This window comes from Filicampus tigris, chromosome 18, assembly GCF_054856515.1.
Source record: "Filicampus tigris isolate MCC_2025a chromosome 18, RoL_Ftig_1.0, whole genome shotgun sequence".
Lineage (NCBI taxonomy): Eukaryota > Metazoa > Chordata > Actinopteri > Syngnathiformes > Syngnathidae > Filicampus > Filicampus tigris.
The window spans coordinates 10717095-10736193 of record NC_141234.1 but is presented as its reverse complement, the minus strand read 5'-3'; the positions used below and the strand labels follow the sequence as shown (position 1 = coordinate 10736193).

Below are 19099 nucleotides of genomic sequence, written 5' to 3'. Positions count from 1 at the left end.
TACAAAAACAAAATCACATTTGAAGTTACAGCGGATGAAAAAGGAAATGAAAAGCTCTCGAGCTACTTTTAGGGGATGTGGACAGAAAATCTTTTTTCATGAGAACAAAGAAAATACAAAATGAACACAAAAGGGTAAAAAAGGCAGTAAAAAGAAATGGATGATGTTTAAAAGCTCATACCGTAGGCGTACACAGTACATCCCTGAGGCAGGGTGGAAGATTCCCCAAAAGGAAATAACTTTGAAATTATTTCCTTGAAATGAGGACATGACATGCCAAATTACGAAATTCACCAATTGGATCAACGTGTTGTGATTATATTCCATTGTTACTATCCATTGTTTCCACTTAATCGGGGGAAACCTTTTTTGGGGGAGGAAGTAGACAATAGATGACTAAAAGATTCCACTTACTTGAAGTTCCAAGAAGGTGTTGATGTCATGCTCAAAATGCCACACACAGAGATGTTTAACTAGACACTAAAGTGATGAATTGACAAACCAACAAAGAAATCTGTCATTTCAGCCCGAAGACAGTCAACATCAGACAGACCATAATGATCTGCAGCTTTGATGCTAAAAGCAAAACTCCCCACATGACAACGTCGCGAATGCCTCATTTAACCTTTGGACGGTGACACACAGGCACTTGTGTTTCATTATTTATGCTAAAAAGTCTTAATGCGCATGTACGTGTAATTACTTTCTTCTTTTTGATCCACAAGTCTTAGCAAGTAGATCATTTGGGGTTTCTTCCATCATCCTGCTTTTGCCCACAGTAAATTGAAGTAGACTTCGGCTTGCATGCTCGAGATTGCGCAACAAAATGGGGAATTGGGTACAGCGTAACCTAGATACAGTAAATAGAGCCGTCCCTTGTACCTGCAATTCATCAGCTTGAGCCTTAATAGAGTGTTTAACAATTTTTGATGGATGCTATATATATATCATACCATTTTTATAATCTCTCTGAGGATTACAGTAGGCCTATTTGCGAATGACTGGCTGGTTCTCACCAATCTCACCAATCTGCATTGAAGAAGATTAAGGCCTGCTGCACTACGGCCGATGCGGCAGAACCCTACTGAACACTCGCACAGTAAGTACACTCGAAAAACAGTTGGGTTAAAAATAACACAATTTTGGCCAGTGAATGGACCGATCCACTACTATGGTCAATTTTACCCAACTTTTCAAAAATGGGTTGTCAACCCCCCAAAATGGGGCTGTTTAGTCCAAAACAACGTAAGAAGGTGGGTCGAATTGAGCCAATCAGTGGATCGGTCCATTTTGACCTAAAATTGTGTTATTTTTAAACTCATTCACTGCCAGACATTTTCAGACCCTCTTTCAGACCCTCTTGTGAAAAGACAAGTAAATTCGTCAATGGCAGTGAATGAATTAACCCAACTGTTTTAGAGTGTATATGGGGTTTGGCAACTAGTTTTCATAAGTGGCAGAGACTCACCCACATCCTCTCTTTGTAGCAACCCACCACTTTGTCACTATCTTTTTATGGTTTAATAAAAGTAATAAAGTGCAATACAGTGTATGTGCAGCCTCAAAAGGCTATGCAGGATGGCCGTTTAATGTGGTAGGGCATCCATGGATCAAATCGCTCATTGTGCAGGGGTGAGTGGTCATTTTGTTGCGACGGGTCGGGTTCGGCAGCATCACGCGGTGTGAGATGGGCGTAAGAATCAAAAGCCAATCAAAAAAAAGTTATAAAGCTATGACTTTAAAAGAGACTTATTATGCATTTTTGAATATCACATTTCATTCACCAAATGCCTTGCTCAAATCAAGCCACTTTAGCGGCTAGCTATTGCACTGGCACTGATTACATTTTATCAGCAAGCCGCCCACTTGTCAGTTAATGTTGAGGTTTGGCGCGGTGACTTCGGCAAACGCAAATATCTCCAGCTAATTCACTCTGGAACTTCACCCAACTTTGCTGATCATGTCACTGGCTGGCAAAAACCCATTGTGGGCGTGGTCATGTTTATTAGCGCCGCTGTTTCACAATAGTGAGGCAGAACTGCAGAGCGCCTCACTCACGGGCACATTTTCAGAAATAGGCAGATAGCAGACGCTACTTGGTAATTTCACACTCGGTGGGTGGTCGCACGGTCCAGACACCCAGCTATTTGTGCACGAACAATAAAATGTCATTTCCCCCTAATACGTCCCATTTGAGGTGACCAGAAATTGTTGATTTAAGGCTGGATCTGCAATTACACAAGTGTTTTCCCAGTGCCAGAGAGTTATTCACAGTGAAGGTGTGGGCGGCTGTGTAAAAATTGAATACCCTCGTGAATCTACAGTATGTATGAATGCAATTGTGGGTGAGCGCGCATGATCAAGAGAGCAAGGCCTGAAATGTGGATGTAACCTCGTGGCCCAGCTGTTTTTACTCCATATTCAGTAGAGTTTAATATTGAGCGACTCTGAGCTGTCAAAACATATCAGGGTGATAACACGCACTGCAGTTCTAATGTGCTTGGGTTCCTGCTGAGGTTCTTTTTTCCACGTTAGATATGGTGGCAGTAATGTTTTTGAGGCCGGATGCTGTGCAGATGGAGCATAGGCCTACTCCTATCGCGCAGCTGAGTTGGAAATAGGTTGATTCCTTGTTTTAGAGGTCCTGTTTATCTTGCATCTCAGCGCAGAAATGACGTCTGCATTATTTCAACTTTGAGGCTCACCGAACAAATGTAATGCAGAATTCTAATTTCTTCATTTCCATAACATAAGAACTTAGCAATGACTTATATTGAGAGATGGTTGTTGTAGAAGTATTACAAATGACATTCATTCTTTGTTGTATCATACATAATAGTCAAGTATGTTTTTCTATGCTGTATTTGAAAGAAGATTGAGTGCACCGGCATCTACCTACTCCAAAATAAACTCAATACTACAACCTGACGTTAAAATAGCTTGTTTGCGTGTTGCTTTTCATAGATCCTTTTACCACATTCTGTAGTGCTTGTCCTCATTAGGGTCTTGGTTGAGTCACTGAACTGGTTGCCAGATATTCGCAGGCACGCATGTTATACTTGTTTTATGATACATATTTACCAAGAGCATTGGTACAACAGCTTGTTCTGAGCTCATGCACATTTTATCAGCTCCACGAGGGTGACGCGATGTAGGATATTTGGGGTCTTTGGTGAAAGGCACTGCAAGGCAAAGCAGATTTATTTATGCTTTAAAAGACCTCAATCACATGTATGGGGGGGGGGGGGTAACATAGCATTTTACCTGGATTAAAAGCATTTATTTTTGCATTTTATATTCCACTTGTGTGCAGCATAACAGCTAAATGCTACTTCACCATGTGTGCTTTGAACTCTGGGCTCCACTAATTGAACCGAGTCCTCAGAGTACTTCTGGGTTAAAATTTCATTTGCATTTCTTTAATGTATTCAGGGCCGAAACCGCTCAGAGATTTATAGACCTGTAGCAGAACTTTAAAGTCTATTATTAGCTTAATTGGAGCCAACGTAAAGTCTTTAGAATGGGAGTAATATGTTCTGATATCTTTGTTCTGGTCCGAACCCAAGTTGCAACGTTCTGAATGAGCTGTAGCTGTTTGATGCTTATTTTTATTTTTTTTTTCAAGAAACTATATTAATGTTACACACGTGAATTTTTTCCTCAACATTTCTTGGTTATGTCTCGTGAGGCATGGTCTGCAAAAAGCTGACAAAATAACTCAATATTGGCAATGAACCAGTTGGGACTGGAATATAAAAACAGCAACAACAACAACAAAAAAGTACCATATGGAACACTGTGAAGACTATATCAATCAGATGAGAAAAATATGTCTGCACATTGTTATTGCCAAGAACGGGAAACCACTCCAAAATTGATGACAGGAAGTGAACAATACATATAGAGGAGGCCTCCAGTACACACTGGAATTTCTCGTATGTTTCTCATTGAAACAAACCAGAAACAGCAATGAAATACCATCTCAATTCTTTCTTCTTCCTTCGCACATATCGCATAATTCAAAGACCGAAAATAAACATAGCAAGATTTGTTTCATTTTACCTCATCTTAAGAGTTAGCATCAAGACGTTCTTTTCTAAATATAAAACATTCATAACCAACTTTACCATGACCTTTTAGCAAGTCGTGCTGGTTATTGCGAATACGATTTCCCATCAACACTGAACAGGTGTCAGGCTATTTTGCAGTGGTGGGCTCCTGTTAGACCAATAAACTCCTCTGAAAATCCACTTTTCTATCTTGAGCTGTTTTTCATTCGTCTTTTTATGATCTTAACTGAGCTCTCTGCAAACTCATTTCACCTTGGGTTGTTTGGACTTGATGTGTGGCAAGAACCTGACTCTTTTGCAAATGTTTCAAACCGGCAGCTGAAAAACAGTTGTCCATTATCTGAAAACTGTTCATGTAGGACTCCGTATCTTGAAAATACAGTATTAGAAAAGCTATGAGGGCTTTGCTGGAGGTTGACATTAGTGTTGTGACTTCTGGATGGGTAAGAGTAGTAGTCGGCAAACATTATATCAGTTTTGCCTTTGCATTGAATCGAATTAATTTGTACTTTGTAATATGGGCATGTGGGCACAGGTGTCACAAAAAGCTGTTGTATGGATGATGTCTGAGTTCAATCGTGGGCCATGGATTTTTTTTTCTGTCCTTTTGTTTCATTTTTCTTATCCCAAATGCACTTTGTGTCTCATTTGTAACATTGTCCTCTCTGATTGCAGGTGTAATAACAAACATGTTCCTTTTGAATATGATGTCACGCAACAGTCAGTTCTGTTCAAGACATTCAGCAGTGCTGTACTGCACTGGAAATGTTTGCCTTTTTTCAGGCCATCCTCTTAGTATGGTCCAAATTTGTGTTCTCATGGTCTGGGCTATATCAGGTTTTTTTTTTCCTGATCTTGTGTGTTTTCTCTTCAGAGACCAGAAGGGATGACATTATGTCCACAGAAGATTGCGGCTCACAGGTTTTTGTTTCGCCCGCTCTTTAATTTTTAGCAACAGCACAAAAAAAGTGTATCTGCAGCAAATGTCCTGTCCTGTCCTGATGTATTGATTTCATTATTTTTTATTCATATTTTTGCAGTCTCATCCTGTATTCGTCATTGCATAGTTGTTGAGTGGCTGGCCTTCCTCACAAAATACTTGACTCCATTAGTACATGGCATGCTAATGGAATCTTTCACATCCATAGAAGCTCTTTGTTAGTTTGAGCATACTTACATTAGTTGATTTCACACCACGGGTTTTCTGAAATGCTTTCGGCAAGTCCACTCACTTGCAAACGCTTTTGTTGGTTTTTCATTACTATTCTAATTTTTCAAATGAATGTTGCCTCAAGGATGGAACAGAATCATGGTCACTCTGACCTCACGTTCTTTTGAACGCTTGGCAATTTGCAAACACTGACATGGATACTTGGAAGAATTGATTACATTTTAGTGGTCAAAGCTCAAGGTTACGCTGGCTCTGTAGCGTTTAACATTTTTAAGATGGACGTTTGACTTTCCGCTGTGTATTACGTCTTCAGAATTGTATTTTATAAATGAAGAGGACAAAACTGGTAAATACCTTGAATATTAAACATATTTTGATCTAATACGAATAATATATGCTTTAAATAAGTGCATACTTTAGAGTTGTGGTGGTTTATGTGACTGGCCCTTTTCCCCATCCCATGCAGTAATCTTTGGCCTCTCGCGGTCTGGACATGTTTGAAAATGTGTAATATGCTGCAGTGCATTTGCGAGTTCTGGGCCTTGCTTGGCATTATGTCCCAGCTGTCATGGTAGAGAATTTGTGCCAAGTTTGACACCACTGAGCACTCTGGAAGCAAGGGCTGCCAGATGGAACCAGCAGCTCCCCGACTCCAAGATGACAGAAATTCACAAAGACACTCGCACACATGACCCACAAACTCCTTCATTGACACACACTTGGCAGGCTTGGTATCCTGGAGCTGAACAGGGAGTGTCAACAACATCACACTGCTCCAACATAATCTTTCTCATCCTCCAGAGAGGACAGCACAAAAACACCCAGTCAATCAATACACCTGCAACCTCAGTCAATGAGGCAAATGAGGCCTTTGAAATAGCTCAAGCGTTGCTATCAGAACTGGAAATATCTTTTTTTTTTTCCCCAGTCGTGTGATAGAGTCATGAAACCTGAAATACAGAGACCCAGAAATTTAGAGATGTTTTCACACAATTGTTGATTAATTGCCACTTTTGTTCTTAGAGATCATATTACCCCCCCCCCCCCCCCCCCCCCCCCCCAAAAAAAAATGGAACATAAAGGGAACTTGATTTTCAGGTGTAGCTTTATGCCTGACCGGCGTGGAGACTAACGTCATCTGGAACTGTTGCTTGGAATTGATGCGGTTTTGTCGTGGCATGTGACTGGATAAAATTCCAGTTTTTATACTGATAAAGACAATCTCACATCTCTGGTGCCTCCGTGTTCAGGCGCAAACCCTCAAGTATGCATACATGATCTAAAGATAGATACCAAAAAAAACCAAAAGGAAAAACAAATACTCAGAAAACACCAACGCAAAAGCATTTCCCAAAACATGTATTTCTCATTATTTCAATCCTAAGCAATACCGAACTACAGGAACATCGAATAATAAGTTCAGAAATGTACATGCCAAGAACAATGCAAATAACTCTTGCATTTTGAAATGATACCCCAAGGTGCTCGTATTTGTGGAATGAGCAGCACAACTGAGAATGTCTGTTGCGCCCATGTTAAATGGGATAAATCTTTACCTCCTATGCCAAACAGCTTATTCTTATTTGGTGGACTGGATGACAGTAGTCGTATCACTAACATGGAAGAAACAACCCCCAGTTGTAATTTTAATCCTTTTAACAAACGGTCAGGAGCGTTGTGTGTGCGTGTGAATGCTGCACACAAAGACACAACATGGCACCTTCTGTTCATGCTGCTCACCAGCCTGGTAACACGGCTGTACCAAGCATTGCGCAGCTCAAACAGGAGACGTCACAAGTCAGCCAACTTCGCAAATTTACAGATTTTTTTATGCTTGGATTTGACCAATTATGCATAATAAAATATTTACGAATAATACTGGGCGTGTAAGCAGCCACCCATTCATTCTCTGTACTGTGTATCCTCAATAGGATAAATCTCTTTGTGCCTCCTAAAGACTCCCCTATATCACATTTACAGAACTATCTTACACGTTATAAACATGTCATCACAGTCCCAATTGAGGAACTCAAGCCTTTTCTATCTTTAATAAAACATTATGGGCTCTATTTTCATAACCGGTGCAAATCCGGCACACATACATGTGCGTGGAGGTGATTTGACCGAGTGTGAGTAATTTCGCCTTTAATAATAAAATGCCAGTTAAGTTACTCATACGGCATGAAACGTGATTAAAAAAAACAAAAAACTACATTAACCCTAGAACACTAACGTTAAAATTAGTTACACCATCTCTAACATCGGGTACATTTAACCATGTCATGATTCTGTTTTGTGTTCCTGTCAGGAGGCTGATTGGGGGGGGGCGTGTCCTTCGGCGCCGCACCTGTTCAGCATCAGTAATCAGGGGCTTTAAAAGGACTGCGGCCTCAGACTATTCTCCTTGCTTACTGTCATTGCGCCAAGTGAATGTTCGTGACTTACCTAGATTTTGCTACTAGTATTTTTGTCCGCGTGTTTTTTGTCGAGTAGCCTATAGAAATTTTGTGTTGATTATCTCGTACAGCATTTTGGTTTATTTTTCGAATTGGCGTGGCCCTGATCCCGTTGTGACAGGTGATTTTGCGTTGTACATTTTCCTTGCCTTATTTGCAAGCGTCTTCTGTTTTCCCCCCGAATTTTCCCCAGGCAGTTTGCCTGCGATTTGATTTGTACTTGAGTCGGTATAGTAATTGTTTTCTGTAAATACATTTTTGTGAGCGTGACATCAGTCACGGTTGTTGTGTGCTGCTAACTTGGGAGATTAGTTATTAGTTGGGTTTCCACACCAGAACTTGACTAGTCTATCTAGCCTATGTGCATGTAAGTCTGCTCAGATGAGAGTCAAAAATGCCTTTTACCACAACCATAACAGTCCAGTTGTGATCGTTGCAATATCCTGACAATGAAATGACCTGGATCAATAAGAATATTCGCAGGCAAGTTTGTGGATACATGTGTCCGAAATGAGTTTCTTCCGCAGGGTGTACTGTTTCTCACCTAGGCACTGGGTGAGAAGCTCAGTCATCCGCGAGGGTCTCGGAGTGAAGCCCCTGCTCCTCCACATTGAGTGGAGCCGGATGAGGTGGCTCGGGCATCAGGTTTGGATGCCCCCCAGGTGAGGTGTTCTGGGCATACCAGACTGAAAGGAGGTTCCGGGTACGACCCAGAAGACGCTATATAAACTCTCTCTGTCTCTCTCGGCTGGCCATGGGAAGCCTCGTGATGCCCCTAAAGAGCTGGTCAAAATGGCTCAAAGGTTCAACATGTGTTGTCCGGTCATAATTCTAGAAAGGAAGGGAGCAAATTAGGCCATTAATGTATTTGTCATGTCATTTGCCAGGACACTGAAAATACCCTAAGTTCAAATGCTGTCCATGCAGGTAGGGGGCCATGGTGAGGGAACTGTTTCCAAATGAATATGGACTCATCCTCTGTGGTTGAAAGGGAGGCCATCAAAAAACATGTACTTTAAACCCTTGGGAAACGAATAGCGCCACGTTTCACTGCCCTTCCTCTGCGAGCAACATAAAACAAGATTAATCAATTTCTCCCAAAGGCTGCATGTTACATCATTTCTCCTGTTCAGTAGTCCCCCCCCCCCCCTCAACATGGGATCAATCCAGATTAAAGCCATAAAAGCAGTCACTCAGAGCTGACACATCAAGGCCCAGCAGAGTGAAATGTTTCTGCTATTTTGGCTCTTTCAGAACTGGCGGCATGCAGAGAAACTGCTCATTAGAAGGCAAGTGTGACAGAACCTCTCTCCCCTACACCCCACCACTCATCCAAACGGATGGGAGGCAGAGAGAGGAGGAGAGAGGCAGATGGTGGCAAAAAGTCTGAGGAGGGAGAGAAGAAAAAAAAAAAAAAAAAAAAAAAGCACCGGCAAAAAAAAAAGCACCGGGAGAAAGAATGCTGGAGGTGGAGTGAAAGTGAAAAGAGAGGAGATTAAGGGTGAGAGATACAGCTGTGGAGAGAGGAAACATGCCAGTGGATGTCATTAGCCTTGGACCAAAGGCTGTTTAACGAGCACGCTCACAGCACCACTCCATTACCAGGGGTGCCTGCTGGCTTTAAGCCTCCAAGTTCTGCTGTGGTCTTTTCCATCATGGTTGAACATATGGGGAAACTTGGGGGTGGGTGCGGGGGATTTATTTTCTCAACTGACCTACCTGTGGAGAAACCAGAGCAAATACATGCACATGCTTCGAAAAAAACATTTCCTCAGGATCTCGCTCGCGTTTATTTGTAGTGCAAGATAAATTTGATCATCACTGCACCCTTTTTCCTCCTTTGAAACCGTCTGGCACATAAACATTGTGACTAACAATACTCTTGATGTCGAGCTGCCTTGCATGCTTTCTTGTCGCCAATGTCTGGCTGCCCAATTGAACCGGCACCATGGGACGCATGGCCGTCATTTCCCAGCAGCGTGGTGCAACCCCTTGTCGAGGTTAGAGTCCCGTAATTGGCAGCCGCTCTGAAAACCTCAAGATGACATTTTTGAAGGGAGTCAAAATGGGTTGTTATGGCGATGTTATTGTCTAACATTTTACAGCCACTTACAAATCTATAAGTATTTCATAACCATGCAAATGAATATTTTTTTTTTTTTTTTTACTGTGCGAGTTAAATCCCAAATCAACAACTCTCCCCTGTGCCCATGTTGACCACTTTGTTGAACGTTTGAGTAACACTATTAGCCAATGCTAATGCTAACATGAGCAAACACAACATTCGGCTTTGACCTGTTAAACCGTGGGCGGTATATCAAACCGCCCCACGGTTACTAGACTCTAGCCTACATACACATGCTCATATTGCACGGCAACAATAGCAGCCCCATAGCAACCTGCAGCAGACAGTGTTTTTCTCTTGAAAGTTCAAGAGGCTGCCACAGAAAGTCAGAGGGATGGATGAGCATTATCCTCTGCAGTGCTGACACTGGTTGTGGCAAAGCTGCCAAGATTAAACCTCCCTGAAAACTATCTGTTGGAGATGAGCAGCTGGCAGAGAGAAGGGACCGGGGAGTTCACAGGCGGGTGGATGTCAGCTCCATCTATACAGAATCAACACACAGCGAAGAAGCCTGATAAGACGGCTTAAGTTCCTCAGTTGGAGGAGACGCTCTCCTGATGCCCACTTACATGTGTGCAAAGTTCTGGGAAGATAACTGTATGTACATATATATAAAAAAAAAAAAAAAAAGAAGCCGGGGTGCATTGACGCCTCCAGACGCAGATGCTGACACGTGTCAAGATAATGATACACACTGAGACACTGACACGCAAAGCCCAGAGAGATATCAGCGGATGCTTGCCAAAATAAGCAACATCCACCGCCTTGGAAAAGGAGTAGTCTTAACAGACATATTGAAGGGATCAGTGAGAAGTGGGATGAAAGGGAGATGCAAAAGTAGAGGATATAGATGAAAGACACATAGCAGGACAAAAAGCAAAGAGATCACTAACCGAAGGATAAAAGTATGTAAAAACGGCAAAGGTTGGAGAGAGGCAAAAAAAAAAACAACAAAAAAAACAATAGTGGGGAATCAAACAAGAGGAGCGAGAGATGATGCACGCAGGGTTGACAAATGCATCAACATAAACTTTCTTTCCCAAGAGTAAGAACATAAAAGGAACACGCAAGATAACCCTTGTTTTGCATGACACTCTTCACTATTTAATTCATACAGACGCATGCTTGTGTTTGACACAAACCCTTCATAATGGACGACGGATGGACAAGATAACATCAAATGAACAAACACAATCTCGGGTGCAGAGCCAGATCCGTCATTTTACATAGCATAACAAAAGGACAAACACTGAAGCTTGTATCGGGTAACGAAATTGTTCCGACAATTGTACACTACAAATTTGTCCATTACAGAGTTAATAATACCCACAAGTGAGTAATTTTGATTGTTGTGAGGGCAGACTGAGCGAGTACTGGACAAGGAATGAGTGATGGATAAGGTGAATGCATGGAAATTGAAAACGGAGCAAAAAAGAGGGCAAAGGATAAATTGAGAGGAGGTAAATTTCACACCAAAAAGAAAACATAGAAAGAGAGTGCTGAAAAGTGTGTGTCGCGCGTCTCCAGAGAGGAAAGCAGGCAGTGGGACTGAACGTTAGCAATTTTCTGTCATATCTCTGTTTCGCTTCATCCCTCACATTTGTCACACACACACACACCACAGTGCGCACATGCTGCGAGCTCCAACAGCCCCCTTTTAAAAGCATGCTTTCAATTTCTTTACTTTAATCGAATATGCTTTTCATTTAAGGATTAATCAGGCGATCTTTTGTGTAAGTTGCTTCTGAAAGGAAATGAAAGGGACACTAAGGTCAAGGGCCGTCATGTTCACTAAGTAGTAAATTCAGACGTCTCTAAATTGTAAACTTTGAGAGATCAGTAAAAAGCAAGGCTTTAATGGTTCGTGTTTTAATGGTTTATTTATTTTTTTGGGCGCTGCAATATTCAGTACAGTTCAGAGGTAGAACAAGTGGAATACATTAGGACAGGAAATGGAACTGGCCTAACACAAAATTGGTAAACGAATAGAGTGCAGTCCAGCGTCTGACTAGCAAATGTTACACTGTAAAATGTCTAACTGGAAATCAGCTTGATTTGTTACCACAATATTCTATACTTTTTTTTTTTCAGATTATTTTACTGGAGAACTGCTAGCGGGGTTATACTAAATGATTTGGATTTTTCGTTATACTTCATTTTTAATTAATTTTGTTTTTAAATTTAGTTACAATTCATTTTAGAGCAGGTTTAGTTCTTAGTTTTTATAGTGCTTTTTGAAATGGCTTTATATTATTTGAGTTATTATTATTATGATGGAAAACTAGTCGTCAACATGTTCACGCACAGAGAGATGCTAAACCATCCAGTCAAATATGCCTTGTCTCGGGTTGCCACTACCTCCTGGGTGAAAAGTCTGGTTATTACTGCATTGTCAACACTACATTTTGTTGCTGTAACACACTGTTGGATGTTGAACATTTAACACTTTAGTAAATGTTATTTTTTTAGACTGGGTATTGTGGGTGCATTTCAGCACTTTGTCAGTGTTAAAACTAACACCTTTTGCATTGAGCGTTTGCTAGTCCTGCACTGTGTAAACCTCTCATGCAGTGTTTCGCAACCTGTAATGAGCTAAGGGACCCATTTTACATTAGAAACATCACTCAGCACACTGCTAATGTAAGCAAAAAAGAAAAAAAAAAATATGAATATGGAAACAATGAGGGCCTGTTTAGGTGAATACAAAGCTGATATACTCACAGGGAGCCATAACTTATTGTATGAATGACAACAGGTTGTTACACAGGTTTATTGTACCATCTAGTGTGCATTAAATTGTTCTGCTTGTTGCTTTATGTCGCTGGCATAAATAGATGAACAAAGATACATTCATAATTTATATATATTTATATATATATATATATATATATATATATATATATATATATATATATTTTTTTTTTCCTCCGGACCAATTAAGTGGAATTGAGTTATTCCGCTCAGCAGCTGTGATGATCTGGAACGGCACTGCATTTGAACAATATGATAAGACTTTTAAAATATGCACTCATTTCTCTTTTATGCTTGAGTTATTTCAAAAAAGGTAATTCAGGAGAAAATGGAGCGGCTCGTGTGCCAATGTTTCTCTAGTTGTAATTTTATATTCAAGACAGAGCAGTCATTCAATTCACAACACTAATGTGTTTAAAAACATCTTTCTGAGCAATCATGTTGATCTACATTCCTGCGCTTGCGATAGATATAATTCCATTCACATTTTATTATGAGCCACAATTGGTACAATAGAGTAAGAGGCAGAATTTCCAGTACTGTAGCAGTCCAAGTGGCTCAAGGCAACTGAAACACCTTGACAAATAGAAATAGTAAACAGCACACATTTACAGGAAGATCGTTACATCAATATCATAGTTATCTTGAATGGCATCTTAAAAATAGTAGATGGAAGGAAACGCTTTGTCTTCATGCCAGTTGGCTAGCACCGGCATTAAAACATGATGAGAAAACATTAACACTAATTCTGTCTGTTGTCTTCCAAGCACACTGTATGGCTTGGCTGTTATGCTTGACTTGGCTTGCAATTGGTTTCTTGTCTTTAAGATAAAAAAAAATACATTTCCAAATTTGGTGGATCTCAGAAATAAAGTTAGGAAAGTATTGACTTTCACTTTCTGATCAAAGACACGTCTGGTAAATAAATTCACAATTTTCCGGGGTAAGGATAAAAAATAATCCAATTCCCTAAAAAAAAAGGTTATGAAGGTAATTAACAAACACGACCAAATATGTTGTGTAAATGTTGCATTTTTATGTTGTTCTGGTTCCAAGCACAACTTAACTGTGCAGGTGGCTCCTCTCCGGCTGCTTGATGGAATGGTAACAGCAGACCATAGGGAACGACATGAAAGGCGCGACGAAGGTGTGAAAGAATCAAAGTAGGATCTTGTTGCTGACAGAAGAAGTTCAAACTTCTTTATCAGGCACATTCTCTGGTGGCACTTCCTCAGGATCACCTCTGCCCACTTTTTAGGGTAGCATGTAGGAACGTGCGGGAATGCCAGACAAGTCCATGGGAGAATATGCAGATAGAACATATTCCACTAACAACACCTAATGTACCCTCAAACTTTTTGTCTGGTCATCAGCATTTACTTTTTAAAAGGTAAAAAAAAAAAAAATGTAATTCTTGACAGTAGCATCATTATCAGTTATAATGCCAGACCGCAACAAATCCCTCCACTGCCGTGTGACAAAAACACACACGCATACCTTGAGGCTTTTGTAATGCTTAGAGGACTGTATGTCCTGGAGGACTAATCAATATTGTTCAATCAGCTAGCAGGTCTTTGTTGTATTCGTCTGCAGCTGCTATATCCCGACAATGAATGACCGGACACAGAGGAACCTGTCCACAAATGGAATCCGGTTAAATTTCACGGGCAGCAATTTCCCCCCCCCCCACTTTTCACATTCGATTGACAGCTCCGATAGCGTAGAGAAAATGTTAACATACGCTTGGCTGGACGTCAGCAGCTTCTTCTTTTCTTTTTTTGGTTTAATACAAACATCATTCCAGTACATCAATATTTGCGATTGCTATTTAGAAGTTGTTACACTGTTTGCTACATACAGTATAATGAATGTACACTCACGCACAGACAAGACACAGTTGTTTGGTATCATGACGGACGTGTGCTTTTAGGGTTAGTAAAGAAGATACACTATAATATAACAGTGAGCGGCCATCATTCACGTAGACGTAACTGAGGCCCCGTCTACACGTAGCCGGGGTTTTTGAAAACGCCGGATATAAGCCTGCGGTTAGCCCTATCATCCACACGTCCCCGGAGTTTTTTCAGTGAAAACGCAAACGCAAAACTCCGGCCGCAGTGGAGATTTGCGGATAACTGCGGATATCTCCGGGTACGTGTTTTGCTGTGGACGGAGATTTACGTCGTCGCCGTGCGACAACAATGCTTTGACGTCACTTGCGCGACTTGTGTTTTCATGCGAGTCAACATGGATTCTCGCGGCGCTGCGTTGGTTGTAAACATTCCCGATGCGCTTTTTGCTTACTTATTTGTCCGCAACCAACCACTGCTTCTCGTTGAAAGTTTTAAAAGCAATTCTGACCTCTTGCCGGTTCTCCCGAACGAGTTTGCCGCCGTGTTTTTGGTTTCGTGGAAGGACGGAAGTATTTGGCTAACTATTGCCACCCAGAGGCTTGGCATGCGTTTAAAAACGCACCTCCGCGGTTTCGTGTGGATGCGATTTTTTAAATCTGTATTCCAACGCGGGCGGGGGGAGGATATACGGTTGTTAAAAAAACCCGGCTAACGTGTAGACAAGGCCTGAGATTCTCTTCATATAAATATGACAAAAGCGACATTTCAATGACAGGCACAGCTGTCACATCCCATCCTTGCTATTTTTAATATAGCCTACCTAAAAATAGTTTGAGGGAGAAGCTGAAAAAACAATAAATAAAGGAGAGCCATATAGAGATGTGTCAGGAAAAAAAGGATATCTGTGATGTCTTTTTGTCTTACTCGCTCCTCGTTAACGGCAAATAATTGCAAGTCAGAGCATCCCTCGGTTCAGCTTCAGTCATAACTTGGAATTAGTTGCCAACGCTGTGTGCCTACTTGGACGAGGATTTTCGGGACACTTCGGGAGTTTCCTTCTCATGCTCTGTCCTACTTCATGCTTATTTTCACAATCACAAGTGTTCATTTTAAAAGTCCCAACTGAGTTGTTTTGTTCAGTGTCTGTTTTCCCCATCAAGGGGAAGTTTACATGACAACAAACTGATGAGCAAAAAAGGGAATGCTTATTTTTGTGTTTTTAAAATATTGCACATTTAGATGACAGCATTGTCAAAATTATCCCGGTTGCCTGAAAACAATATAAAAAGCATGCCTGTGTGTCAATTTGTAAAGGAACACTTCGTACAGTAGACGCACATCCTCCCAGGTCTTAAAAGCCGATTTTGAAGGCAAAACATATTCAAATGAGTTCAAAATTGGATTCATGTCATACAGTCCCACCAATGGTTGCCCCATACAGTATCGACGTAATACACGCCATGGGCTCGATTATCATGCCGACTGCAAGTCTAGTTCAAAGCGCAATCTAACGAATGGGTGGAGTTGTCTTTCTTTCACTCTAAAAACAGTTGGGTTCAAAATAACAATTATGGGACAAAAATGGACTAATCCACTACTTTGGTCAATTTGACCCAACTTTCTCGGTTGTTTTTGCAGAAAACAACCCAACAAAAGGGGTAGGTTTGTACAAAACAATGCAAGAAGTTGGATCAAATTGACCCAATTAGTGGATCGGCCCATTTCTGACCCAAAATGGTGTTATTTTTAACCCAACTATTTTTAGAGTGTTTGGTCAAATCAGGGATGTGGAAGGGCACCAGTGCTTGACATTTCAGGAGCAGAAATTGACGCGCCGGGGTTTGAGAGATGAGATTGGCACGCTCAAAGTGCGTATATACAGTATAAACTGCAAGATCTCCCGTGCGGATGATGCAGTCGGCCACGTACGTGTTGGGGACCCAGATCATGCACTTCTTTATGGCCCCCACAGCCCCAATTGTGATGCGCAGTCAGGTTAGAGCTTTTAAAATATTTACAAACTCATAATGTTAATAATTAATTCAATTAATTGATTTCTACAAGGATTCAGAGGGATTGTACTACACTGTTGTCATATACAGCGGTAACGCTACTTACGAAATTAATTGGGTCTGGAAGAAATTTCTTAACTAGAAAATTTTGTAATTAGAGACGTATTTTCCATGTAAATGCCCTAATCTGTTCCAAGCCCCCCAAATAAATGTTTTATAAAGCATAAAAATGCATCAAAACATGTAACAAATACATGATACAAGTAGGTAATTGCACAATAAATGAGAGTTGTGCATAATGTAAAAATACAAAGAAAAGAGTAAAGAATAAAAATGATGGTCATTTACCTTTTAATTGTTGTCCTTGTGGCTTTTTGCCCTCTTTGGTTCATGTTGTCTCCAAGAAGTGGTTTTTGCCTGGCGTTTTGTAAAGAACTGATTTGATAACGTGGCGACTGTCGAGACTACAGTCATCAACCAAACGCATCCCTTTTTCATACTTTTCTATTATCTTTTGCTTTGTTTGTATGGACAAAAAATATATATATTTTCTTTTTTTCTTCTCCTCGTTTTTCTGTCACTTTCTTGGGCTCCATGGCGAATACTGTAATTCACATAAAACTATCGGAACACCTCATGACGAGACGCTGCATAGACATATCTATCACATATCTATCATATCTATCTACTGACACATACGGTAGAGGTCACTCTTAGCCAATGGGATGCCAGGAAGATGCTAGGCTAGCCAATGGCAGAGAAGCTGTGAGTATGTTGCGTTCAGTAAACTCTGCGAGTAGCAGCCCATACTGTATTTTTACCTTTCATATCCTGAAACTTCTTTCGTAACAAGAGGCAATATTTTCCTGTTGAGGCGTTTCGTAACTTGAAAATTTCGTATGAAGATACGTTCGTAAGTAGAGGTACCACTGTATATGACTGAAATACGATGGCATCCACCACACACAATCTAGTCTACTTTTTATAACTCAATTTGCAGATGCGCTGGGGGCGCGGCAGGAACGGGCCACTGAGGCGTCGCACGTCAATCAATTTCACAAACACGCTCAACTCGACCATTGGCCTGGCACAAAAATGAAGATGCCCCCATTTTTACGGCGAGTGCAGTCTACCTTCTGTTTCCAAATTTTTGTGAGAGTCGGGGGCAAGGCAATTCCGTGCGCCGAACGCCCAGAGAAGTGCAACACGGCCCCAAACGCGGTTGACTAGACTTGCACTGGCACGAAAATGAAGTTACTCCCGTTTATACATTGAACACATGGGTGACAGTACACCAAAATAGGTCCACTTGTCTCACTTATTTGTTGGGTGAATTTGAAACAGATGACCGCATCTCTCTACATTTCACGTATAATAGGCCTCTTGAAATGGTAAGTAGTGTTACTTTTACTTAACTTAATTGTTTCGTGCTTTTTTTTTTTTTTTTTTTGTATGGCCGTTAGGTGTGTCATTCGTTACAATGTTATTTAAAATATTTCTGTACACTTATCAACAATGTTATGATGGAAGCAGTTTTAGTCTAGAACAAATGACTCCAATTTACATTGTATATTGTGGACAAATAGTTTTGGAACTGGAACAAATTCAAAGTCAATCGGATTCATGAAGCTCCACTTTTTTTTTTTTTTGCATTAAAGTGCATAAAATAAAAATTGCAAGATGGGCATCAGGCATTGTCAAACACTGTTTACGCCACAGCATCTACTGTATGCAAAGACAGAGGGAGAATTAAGAGAGAGCTTGACACATGGGCGAGGTTGTGTAAAATGTGTCTCCCTTTTGTGGTTATTAGGATATAATTAGAGGAAGAATGGCGGGTTTATGAACAAGTAATTGTCTTGCCACTTCACAGAAGCCCTAAGTTGGATTAGGACCAGCCTTCCCAAGGGCGAACATAAACCTTCAAGTGCTACAATGAAGTTTGAGTGACAGTTTTAAGGAGTGGCTTTAAGGTGTTACTGTAAGAGCAAAATGGCCTTTTCGGATGAATTATAGCCAGCCACAATACATAAAGTATCATGTTATCGTGAGGGATGAAACACTGCAGAAAATGACTGTTTTAACGGTAGCTCTCATTGCTTTGCAAATGCAATGTTGAGGTCAAGGGATTTCAGGTGATTTCTTAGAAGTATCCGGACCAACTGGCATTTGATTTATCCAATGGAAACTGTCGGTCAAATTCCAGAATGCTGGCACCATTGTTTGGTTTGCAGGGCAAGATCAGGTTCGAACTTGTGGGAGGATTTTCAGGAGTGGCTGGGAAGAATGTATGAGATTGTTCCCAAATCTTCCCATGGATGAATTGACACAGAGAGCTGCACAAAGTCCAGGAAGAGGTCCGGGGATCACATACAGGCGGTCTGGTTTTAGGTTGCCAAGGCGGTGGTCATTTGCGTACCTAGGTGATTGCTCCATCGGCTTACGGTGAAGATGGGGCGCATTCCAGGGAGCCTGCAGAAGGGAAAAAAAAACACACACGTAAGCATTGGGCTGTTGAAACTGTGGGAAATGGCAAGGAAAACATGTTGAGAACAAAAAAAGGGGGGGGGGAAAAAAGAGAAGTGATGACTACCACAGGAAAGTGGGGGGAGTGGAAGTGAAACTGAGAAAGTGACGTAGATGAGAGAGGAAATTTGGAAT

The 19099-nt window shown here is 41.0% G+C and overlaps 1 protein-coding gene across 7 annotated transcripts in view; it reads right to left on the bottom strand.

The window, feature by feature from the left end:
• Positions 1-19099, bottom strand: part of samd12 (sterile alpha motif domain containing 12) — an 87145-nt gene that overhangs the window by 812 nt on the left and 67234 nt on the right. For 5 of the 7 annotated variants that reach the window (XM_086014327.1, XM_086014326.1, XM_086014325.1 and 2 more), the window contains one exon: positions 11684-18910. In XM_086014327.1, coding sequence (XP_085870453.1) covers positions 18879-18910 — 32 coding nt within the window. In that variant the 3' untranslated portion in view covers positions 11684-18878. Of the gene's footprint in view, positions 1-11683; positions 18911-19099 lie in introns of those variants that run through there. The other 2 variants (XM_086014323.1, XM_086014324.1) reach the window with 2 other exon arrangements.